This window comes from Oncorhynchus keta, chromosome 29 (assembly GCF_023373465.1).
Source record: "Oncorhynchus keta strain PuntledgeMale-10-30-2019 chromosome 29, Oket_V2, whole genome shotgun sequence".
Classification (NCBI taxonomy): domain Eukaryota; kingdom Metazoa; phylum Chordata; class Actinopteri; order Salmoniformes; family Salmonidae; genus Oncorhynchus; species Oncorhynchus keta.
In genome coordinates, this window is record NC_068449.1 from 37249634 (window position 1) to 37261293 (window position 11660).

Below are 11660 nucleotides of genomic sequence, written 5' to 3' on the forward strand. Positions count from 1 at the left end.
TATTTGGGGCAACATCTTATCTTGACTCCTGAATCTAGGTCTCCTGGCTGTATTGTATCTAGGACGTAATCCATATTTAGAAGTTGCGTTACTTCTCCTCAGTCACTTTCCGCAGGCACACTTACTCATAGGAGGTAAACTAACGACACCAAACCTGATCATGGTGAATACATACACACAGTATCAATCATACAGTAGGCTAATCATGGTGCCATCAGATTCACAGTTTTCAATAATAATAATAATAATATATGCCATTTAGCAGACGCTTTTATCCAAAGCGACTTACAGTCATGTGTGCATACATTCTACGTATGGGTGGTCCCGGGGATCGAACCCACTACCCTGGCGTTACAAGCGCCATGCTCTACCAACTGAGCTACAGAAGTTACTCTGAACATATAAGGTCGGTTTCCTGGACACAGATTAAGTCTAGTCTGGAGTAAAAAGCATGCTCAATGGTGAATCTTCATTGAAAGTGCTTTTTTGTCGAGGGGTATATTTGTCCGGAAAACAGGCCGATATGTGACAGGCAGAAACCTGAATGTGGCCGAGTGCTATAGAGTGTAGGCAGTGATTAGCACAGCAACCAGGAGACCATAGGGAATAGATCCCTAGACGCACTGCGAGAGGTCTGAGGACACTGCAAAGTAAAGCTACAAGACAGCAAAGAGCAGATGGGATGTAAAAGAGAACCTGTCTCTAATATACGGCATGTCAGAAAATACAGCATAAGGGTCAAGGTTTCACTTCCCCAAAAATTTGAAATATATTAATAAGCAACAACAAAATGCAATGTGTGGCCCAAAAATCTTTTCAAATTCGGGAATTGATTGCGTGACAGGGACAACAACTGTAAAGCTGCATACTCTTAAAGAGAGGAGAATATACATTGTATTCGGAAAGTTTTTAGACCCCTTAACATTTTCCACATTTTGTTACATTACAGCCTCATTTTAAAATTGATTAAATTGTTTATTCCCCATATCACTCTACACATGAATACCCCATAATGACAAAGCAAAACCAGGTTTTTAGAAATGTTTGCACATTTTGAAAATAAAATAAAACATAAGTATTCAGACCTTTTACTCAGTACTTTGTTGAAGCACCTTTGGCAGTGATTACAGCCTCAAGTCTTTTTGGGTATGATGCTACAAGCTTGGCATACCTGCATCTGGGAGTTTCTCCCATTCTTCTCTGCAGATCCTCTCAAGCTATGTCAGTGCAACGCCAGATTTCCTCCAGATTTTAATAAGAAAAGCACTGAACACTATCAAATACAAAAACAATAAACGAATATGTGAAATAACCAAACCGAAACAGTACCGTGTGGCGACAAACACACACACGGAAACAAACATCCACAAACCAACAGTGAAACCCAGGCTACCTAAATATGGTTCTTAATCAGGGCCAACGATAAACAGCTGCCTCTGATTGAGAACCGTATCAGGCCAAACACAGAAATAGAAAAAACATAGAAACACAAACATAGACTGCCCACCCCAACTCATGCCCTGACCATACTAAATAAAGACAAAACAAAGGAAATAAAGGTCAGAACGTGACAGTAACCTATAGGGGAGGATCTGGGTGGGAGTCTGTCCTCTGTGGCTGTTCTGGCGCGGGACGTGGACCCCACTTCACCATAGTTCTAGTGTGCCTCTTCGCCCGCCTCCATGGCCTCTTTAAAGCGGCGACCCTCGCCACCGACCTTGGACTGGGGACCCTAGACATGGATCCCGAATGGACAGGGAATTCCGGCAGCGCCGGACAGGCGGGAGACTATGGCAGCGCCGGAGTGGTGGGAGACTCCGGCAGCTCCGGAGTGAAGGGCGATTCTGGCATCGCCTGGCTGACTGATGGCTCTGGCAGATCCTGGCTGACTGACGGCTCTGGCAGCTCCTGGCTGACTGGCGGCTCTTGCAGCTCCTGGCTGACTGGCGGCTCTGGCAGCTCCTGGCTGACTGGCGGCTCTGGCAGCTCCTGGCTGACTGGCGGCTCTGGCAGCTCCTGGCTGGCTGGCGGCTCTGGCAGCTCCTGGCTGACTTACGGCTTTGGCAGCTCCTGGCTGACTGACGGCTCTGGCAGCTCCTGGCTGACTGACGTCTCAGGAGAGACGGGAGACTCTAGCAGCTCAGGACAGACGGGAGACTCTAGCAGCTCAGGACAGACGGGAGACTCTAGCAGATCTGGACAGACGGGAGACTCTGGCAGATCTGGACAGACGGGAGGCTCTGGCAGCTCTGGACAGACGGTAGACTCTGGCAGCGCTGGAGAGGAGGAAGGCTCTGGCAGCACTGGACATGCGGGAACACATGTAGGCAGAAGGCGGAGAGACAGCCTGGTGCGGGGGGCTGCCACCGGAGGGCTGGTGCGTGGAGGTGGCACTGGATAGACCGGACCGTGCAGGCACACTGGAGCTCTTGAGCACCGAGCCTGCCCAACCTTACCTGGTTGAATGCTCCCCGTAGCCAGGCCAGTACGGCAAGGTGGAATAGCCCGCACTGGGCTGTGCTGGGGAACTGGGGACACCATGTGTAAGGCTGGTGCCATGTACGCCGGCCCGAGGAGACGCACTGGAGACCAAATGCGTAGAGCCGTCTTCATGGCACCTGGCTCGATGCCCACTCTAGCCCGGCCGATACGAGGAGCTGGAATGTACCGCACCGGGCTATGCGCCCGCAACAGGGACAATGTGCGCTCCGAAGCATAACACGGTGCCTGCCCGGTCCCTCTTGCTCTCCGGTAAGCACGGGAAGTTGGCGCATGTCTCCTACCTGGCTTCGCCACACTCCCCATGTGCCCCCGCCAATACATTTCTGGGGCTAACTCTCTGGCTTCCAACCGCGCCGCCGTGCTGCCTCCTCATACCAGCGCCTCTCCGCCTTCGCTGCCTCCAGCTCTGCTTTGGGGTGACGATATTCCCCTGGTGTGCCCAGCGTCCTCTCCCGTCTAAAATCTCCTCCCAAGTCCATGAGTCCTGTGTCTTGAGGCCGCTGTTGCCCATTACCACGCCGCTTGGTCCTCTGTTGGTGGGTGTTTCTGTAACGGCAGATTTCCTCCTCTTCGTCTGAAGAGGAGTAAGGATCGGACCAAGATGCGGCGTGGTAAGTGTTCATGACGATTTTAATAAGAAAAGCACTGAAGACCACTATCAAATACAAAAACAATAAACGCATTTTTGAAATAACCAAACCGAAACAGTACCGTGTGGCGACAAACACACACACGGAAACAAACACCCACAAACCAACAGTGAAACCCAGGTTACCTAAATATGGTTCTCAATCAGGGACAATGATAAACAGCTGCCTCTGATTGAGAACCATATCAGGCCAAACACAGAAATAGAAAAAACATAGAAACACAAACATAGACTGCCCACCCCAACTCACGCCCTGACCATACTAAATAAAGACAAAACAAAGGAAATAAAGGTCAGAACGTGACAGTCAGGTTGGATGGGGAGCGTCACTGCACAGCTATTTTCAGGTCTCTTCAGAGATGTTCGGTCAGGTTCAAGTCCGGGTTCTGGCAGGGCCACTCAACAAGATTCAGAGATTTGTCCCGAAACCACTCCTGCGTTGTCCTGTTGGAAGGTGAACCTTCACCCCAGTCTGAGGTCCTGAGCACTCTGGGGCAGGTTTTCATCAATTATTTCTCTATACTTTGCTCTGTTAATCTTTCCCTCGATCCTGAATAGTCTCCATGTCCCTGCCGCTGACAAACATCCCCACGGCATGATGCTGCCACCACCTTGCTTCACCGTAGGGATGGTGCCAGGTTTCCTCCAGATGTGACGCTTGGCATTCAGGCCAAATAATTCAATCTTGGTTTCATCAGACCAGGGAATCTTGTTTCTCATGGTCTGAGTCCTTTAGGTGCCTTTTGGCAACAACTGTAAAGCAGCATACCTTTAAAGAGAGGAGAATATACACTGAGTGTACAAAACATTAGGAACACCTGCTCTTTCCATAACATAGACTGACCAGGTAAATCCAGGTGAAAGCTATGATCCTTTATTGATTTAACAGAATGTGCTGTTAATTAATGTATCCATTTTTGTAATTTTAAATGAATGATTTACACTGAGTATACAAAACAGTAAGGACACCTACTCTTTCCATGACATAGACTGACCAGGTGAATCAAGGTGAAAGCTATTATCCCTTATTGATGTCACTTGTTAAATCCACTTCAATCACTGTAGATGAAGGGGAGGAGACAGGTTACAGAATAAATTTTAATCCTCGGGACAATTGAGACATGAATTGTGTTTGCATTATGGGGCGGCAGGTAAACTAGTGGTTAGAGTGTTGGGCCATTAACCGTTGCTATATCGAATCCCTGATCTGACAAGGTAAAAATCTGTCGTTCTGCCCCTGAACAAGGCAGTTAACCCATTGTTCCTAGGGCGTCATTGTAAATAAAAATTTGATCTTCACTGAGTTGCCTAGTTAAATAAAGTTTAAATAAAAAAGTATGCCATTCAGAGGGTGAATGGGCAAGACAAAACATTTAAGTGCCTTTCAACGAGGTATGGTAGTAGGTGCCATGTGCAACGGTTTGAGTGTGTCAAGAACTGCAACGCTGCTGGGTTTCCCATTTGTATCAAGAATAGTCTGCCACCCAAAGGACATCCAGCGAACTTGACACAACTGTGGGAAGCATTGGAGTCAACATGGGCTAGATCCCTCTGGAACTCTTTCTACACTTTGTAGAGTCCATGCCTCAACGAATTGGTGCTATTCTGAGGGGAATATGTTAGGAAGGTGTTCTTAATGTTCCAAGGACTGTGGCCTCTCCTTCTCCGTGGCCGACGTGAGTAAAACATTTAAACGGGTTAACGCTCCCAAGGCTGCCGACCCAGACTGCATCTCTAGCCGCATCCTCAGAGCATGTCGTCAGAGCATGCGGAGACCAGCAGGCTGGTGTGTTTACAGGCATATTCAATCTCTCCCTATCATTTGTTCCTGTACCCAAGAAGGCAAAGGGAACTGAATTTAATGACTATCGCCCCATAGCACTCACCTCTGGCATCATGAAATGCTTTGAGAGACTTGTCAAGGATCATATCGCCTCTACCTTACCTGCCACCTTGGATCCACTTCAAATTGTTTACCACCCAACAGGGCCACAGACGATGCAATCGCCATCACTCTGCACACTGCCCTATCCCACAAGAGGAATAGCTATGTAAGAATGCTGTTTATTGACTATATCTCAGCATTCAACACCATAGTACCCTCCAAGTTCATCATTAAGCTCGAGGCCCTGGGTCTTAACCCCGCCCTGTGCAACTGGGCCCTGGACTTTCTGACGGGCCGCCCCCAGGTGGGGAAGGTAGGAAACATCACCTCCACTCCACTGATCCTCAACACTGAGGCCCCACAAGGGTGCGTGCTCAGCCCCCTCCTGTACTCCCTGTTCAACAATGACTGTGTGGCCAAGCACGCCTCCAACTTAATCATTAAGTTTGCAGAAGACACAACAGTAGCAGGCTTGATTACCAACGATGACAAGACAGCCTACAAGGAGGAGGTGAGGGCTCTAGAAGCTACCTCCCACTCAACGTCAACAAAACAAAGGAGATGGGCTTCAGGAAACAGCAGAGGGTGCCCCCCCCCCCCCAATCTACATTGACAGGACCACAGTGGAGAAGGTGGGAAGCTTCAAGTTCCTTGGCGTACACATCACTAACAAACTGAAATGGACCACCCACATAGACTGTGTGGTGAAGAAGGCACATGGGTGGGTATATGTTGTGTAATTTGTTAGATATTACTTCTTAGATAGTTTAAGTCGGACGTTTACATACACTTAGATTGGAGTCATTAAACATTGTTTTTCAACCACTCCACAAATTTCTTGTTAGCAAACTATAGTTAGGACATCTACTTTGTGCGTGACTGTCACGACTTCTGCCGAAGTCGATGCCTCTCCTTGTTCGGGCAGTGCTCAGCGGTCGACGTCACCGGTCTAACTAGCCATCATTGATCCATGTTTAATTTTCCATTGTTTTTCTCGTCTTCCTACACACCTGGTTCCAATCCCATTAATTTATTGTTGTGTATTTAACCCTGTTTCCTCTCATGTCCTTGTCAGAGATTGTTTTTTGTTATGCTCGTGTTTTATGGATTGGTGTGAGACGGGTTCTTGTACCCACGTTTATTTTATTATGTACTTTGGTTTTGGAGTTTTGTTTTACGTTTAAACTACTCCATTATACCAAGTTTGATTCTCCTGCACCTGACTTCCCTGCCACCTACACACACGTCATGACAATGACACAAGTAAGCATTCCAACAATTGTTTACAGACAGATTATTTCACTTATAATTCACTGTATCACAATTCCAGTGGGTCAGAAGTTTACATACACTAAGTTGACAGTGTCTATAAACAGCTTGGAACATTCCCGAAAATCTCATGGCTTTAGAAGCTTCTGATAGGCTAAATGACATCATTTGAGTCAATTGGAGGTGTACCTGTGGATGTATTTCAAAGCCTACCTTCAAACTCAGTGCCTCTTTGCTTGACATCATAGGAAAATGTAAATAAATCACCTCAGAAAAAAATTGTAGACCTCCACAAGTCTGGTTCATCGTTGGGAGCAATTTCCATACGCCTGAAGGTACCACATTCATCTGTACAAACAATAGTACGCAAGTATAAACACCATGGGACCACGCAGCCGTCATACCGCTCAGGAAGGAGACGCGTTCTGTCTCCTAGAGATGAACGTACTTTGGTGCGAAAAGTGCAAATCAATCCCAGAACAACAGCAAAGGACCATGTGAAGATTCTGGAAGAAACAAGTACAAAACTATCTATATCCACAGTAAAACGAGTCCTAAATCGACATAACCTGAAAGGCCGCTCAACAAAGAAGAAGCCACTGCAACTGCAAATGGGGACAAAGATCATACTTTTTGGAGAAATGTTCTCTGGTCTGATGAAACAAAAATAGTATTGTTTGGTCATAATGACCATCGTTATGTTTGGAGGAAAAAGGAGGAGGCTTGCAAGTCGAAGAACCCCATCCCAACCGTGAAGCGCGGGGGTGGCAGCATCATGTCGTGGGGGTGCTTTGCTGCAGGAGGGACTGGTGCACTTCACAAAATAGATGGCATCATGAGGATGGAAAATTATGTGGCTATATTGAAGCAACAGCAAAGTCAAGGTATTGGAGTGGCCATCACAAAGCCATTCTATTCTTAATTATATTCCTTAATTTAGATCGGTGTGTATTGTTGTGAAATTGTTAGATATTACTTTTTTTTTCACTGTTGGAGCTAGAAACACAAGCATTTCGTTACACCTGCAATAACATCTGCTAAACATGTGTACGTGACCAAAACAATTTGATTTGATTAAAAAAACAGTGGTGGGGTGTCCGCTTTGTTGTGGTTTGAATTGCAGCTTGCTCCTTTAAACACACCTTCTCCGTCTAGAGACCGTGACTGAGACGGGTCCTCTACACTGAATATAGCACACTCCAATATAGAACGCATCTCCGGAGGGTGTAGCACGAGCATTGTGTTGCATTCTCAGATATTTCTTCAAGAAAGCATGCCAGAAAATGGGTCATGTTGACAATAACCTTGTCTTAGAGATCTCCTCTATCTGGTAGGAAAGGGAGGGAGTAGGAAAGAATGATATCCAAGAGTTTCATGAGGATAAAATAGAATTCAAATGTGTTGTCAGTCAGTCTTATGACCATTTAAAAGGGAGTGTCACAGCCACGGAATCACAGTCTGTGTGTTCCCGCTGGTCGGTTTATTGGCCTGCTGATTGGATCAGTTGATTACCAGAAGATAATGGCTCAATCATCTCCATAGAGATGTTTCCTACAACAACCCATGTAGCCTACTGCCCCATACCCATGTACTGATGATGGAATGTGCTGAAATCATATGTGAGGGTGTGAAATTAGAATGATATAAACGGACATGCCTGACACCTAATACAGTGGGCAATGCTGGTTGAAATGACATATTTATGAGTTTACCCAGCTTTAAGCCTCCCTGTTAAAGTCCCTCTATCCCTCTGCCCCCTGAGTCCATCGTCTCTCCATGGTGGTACTAGCTGAGTCCATCGTCTCTCCATGGTGGTACTAGCAGCATTTAAATGTTGCCTTGGACTGGCTCATGCTGATCCTGTCATTTTCGTTGTCTTTGCTGGACAGCCCTCTGTCAATCCGCAGCATGTTCTCCATTATTAGGAAGGCTCCTGCCTCGTCAACATTGAGATTGTCCTAAAAGTCAGACATAGGGGAACATGGGACAAGGAACACTTACATTTTTTTTTAAAGAATGGTGAAATGCAACCTATTTTGGTCAGAGTCAGTATCAGGCTTGTTGCAGTTTTTCATTCAATTACAACAAGTCATTCCACCTCAAAAAACACAAGAAAAAGGATTTCGACACCCACCTTCTAATTTGATCTTTGAGAAATTAAGATAATTGATTGCACCTAAACTGGCCATTTTAAATATAGGATTCATATAATCTTCAATAAATATAGTACCTAACATCAAATTTGGACCATCATTCTTACTAGCAATGAGTAAGACGTGAGGAATCCAATGAAATGATCAAAAGCCACCCACGGACCTCCCACACCCCACGCCAATCTGCTTGGAGTATTGCTTCTTCATCCTTTGCAATGTATTGCCAGTGAATCTGGTGATGTTTTTTCCCCCTGTTCTGAGAAATTTGCCATTGAAGTCACTTGCATTATAGTGTGATAGTGTGAACGTTTGGCCGACTAGATGCCACTGTTCCTGCTACTGCCACCAAACACTTTTATCCATGTTGCTGGTCTCTTGTGTTTATTAAATGGACCATAACATTTTCTTTGCAACTTTGGATAGAAAGCCATTAGCGTTTCCACATGATGAAAATAGATTGTATGGTCAACCTCACAAGGAAACAGACCCTCTGTGTGTGGTTAATTCCCTTGAAAAAAAGGGCCAAATTAGTTACTGTTAGACCATTTCTGGTGAACAAGCTAAAAATTAGGCTACAGCAGTTCTATTGGTTTCAATGTTATGGTCTCTAATGGTCTTCAATGGTAAAAGTCTCAAACACACACTGTATAGTGTTTTGCTATGGTAATGGTATTGGGTTGGGTTTAATGGTAAATAATCACACTACAATATAATTTTATTGAAAAACATACAGTATGACTGCCATGGGGCGGCAGGTAGCCTAGCGGTTCAGAGTGTTGGGCCAGTAACCGAAATGGTGCTGGTTCAAGACCGAGAGCCAGCAAGGTGGAAAAATCTGCTGTTCTGCCCTTGAGCATGGCAGTTAAACAACAAATGCTCTCTGAGCGCCGATGACACACCTCTTTGATTCAGAGGGATTGGGTTAAATGCGGAAGACATATCTTGGTTGAATGCATTCAGTTGTGCAACTGACTAGGTATCCCTTTCCCAATGGTTCATCATTTTATTATTGTCACAACATTTTAGTCACTAGCCCATTTCTCCATAAAAGTTTGGGCTGGTAGGAAAAGTCTTCATATGAGAATTGCAACATATGCATAGCCCTCAGAGAGCTGCCATTTGTTGGACTATTCAAGGAGAGTTGGTTTGAAGCATTAGGTTGCTAATAGAAGGACAAGCTGATTTGCTTTCATGGAGGACTGGCTTGAGCACACAATTGACCACACAATTTATTTATTGGGTTTTCTATCCAAAGTTGCAAAGAAAATGTTGTGATTCATTAAATAAAACAGCAAAATTGATAAAAGGGTGTGGTGGCAGCAGCAACAACAGTGGCATCTAGTGGGCAAAACCTGGTACTTTCACATTCATTTATAGTAAATAATGCAAGCGACTTCAATGGCCAATTTCTTTAAACAGAGGGAAAAATCCATCACCAGATTCACAGGGAATACATAACAAATGGTGAAGAAGCATTACTCCAAGCCGCAGCTCCAGAGTACTTGTCAAACATAGAGAACTGATACTGTATACTAGTTGTTGGGGTGGGATGTTTGATCTGATTGGCGTGGGGTGTGGGGGGTTCCATGGGTGGCTTTTTACCATTTTAGTTGATTACTCAAGTATTACTCAATGATAGAAAGAAGTATAGTCCAAATCGGATGTTAGGTTAGATACTATATTTGTTAAATATTATGTGAATCCTATAAATTAAAAGGGCCGATTTCAACAAAATAATGTTTCAGGAATGCAAATCTTATCTGTTTTTGTAACTACAGAAACTATTTCACAACCATCTGAGATGGTGGGTGTCATTGCTTGCTGAAATGACCCAACATCCATTAGTCCCCAAACTCTTTGAGGGTGAACAGAGCTTTCACTAACAGATGAGCCAATGCACTACATAATGTTTGCCTTGTACAATGCACAGCTTCTTTAAACCACAGTAAAGCACTGTAACTAATGTGACTCATGTTTACACACCGTACATCTTTTTGAGTACATTGTTACTGTGTTAAAGTCCAAAAATGTACATCACATGACTTCATTCTTTCTGACTTCCTCACCTTTGCTGACGTCTCAAACCAACCCAGGAAGCCTTTCTCTTTACAGTAGTTGTCCAGCTACTTGTTTCCCTCTGTCTGGTCACACTTGTTGGCTAACAGGACAGTAGGGACAGGGCTTCCACTGACCAGTCTCACTTTGCTATCTAGTTCATGCTTCCACTGTGAGGCAGCCTCTAATGTCTCCATCTTGGTCGTGTCAAAGACCACAAACGCCCCCATGGCCTCCTTGTAGTATACTCTGGACATGTTCCTAATCCTCTCCTGACCTTCAGGAAATAGAGAAAAACATAGTGTGTCCCTATGGGTCTTGGCCAAAAGTAGTGCACTATAAAGGGAATAGGGCGCCTGTTGGCACACAATCATACAGTTGTCATCTGCTTTGCATTCTTAATCCTCCTTAACTTTGATTGGAAAGCTGTTCACTTACATAAATGTTAATCTGGGGCTATGGAAAATGTACAACTTGGAAAGCAAAATGTTGTCTACAATCCATGGAGATAACCTAGTAAGGAAAGAGCTGTAACCCCGAATCAAATAACAAAAGCAGAGAAACACAGAACTGTGACTGTCATCATATTGTCAACCCCACTCCATATTGTCAAGCCCACAACCCTATAGATCACCCACAACCCCATAGATCATCAAGATCTCATTTCAGTCCACTTTTTTTAATGCCCAATTCTACACTTCTCTATATAGGAATATCGAAATGGTTATTGTTAATAGAGTAAACTTTTCTTTCGTTTTGAGTTAGTTGGATAATCTTATTTCTATTTCTAGGCTGTACATTTTTGAGTGAGAAAAACATGATTCTGCTAGCTGAAAACCTTATTTCACGTTTGTGTGTGTGTGCAATGTCCCAAAGCTGAAGTCTCACCACTGTTTTATTGTCCCATTCGATCGTTTTCAACTCCAATCGATGCCTTGTACTCCTCCTTGAACCAACCGCATGTTAACGTACCGCGTTATAAAGCTCGTTTTTCCAACACCCCTCTCTCCAATCACCAAAACTTTAAACAAACACTCGGTGCATACCGATACTGAACCCACCGCCATGTTCAAATATCAACAGCAACATCAGTTTTGTTGTAGGCTAGCGATATAGACCAGAGAGTGGTAGCCTACACTTTCATTTT

The 11660-nt window shown here is 44.7% G+C and overlaps 1 protein-coding gene across 1 annotated transcript; it reads right to left on the bottom strand.

Moving 5' to 3' along the window:
* Positions 1-6639: 6639 nt before the first annotated feature.
* Positions 6640-11604, bottom strand: rab32b (RAB32b, member RAS oncogene family). The gene is given in 4 exon segments (XM_035742275.2): positions 6640-8263; positions 10525-10792; positions 11376-11436; positions 11439-11604. Coding segments are annotated over 4 exon segments (612 nt in total). The 5' UTR covers positions 11581-11604; the 3' UTR covers positions 6640-8122.
* Positions 11605-11660: the final 56 nt, after the last annotated feature.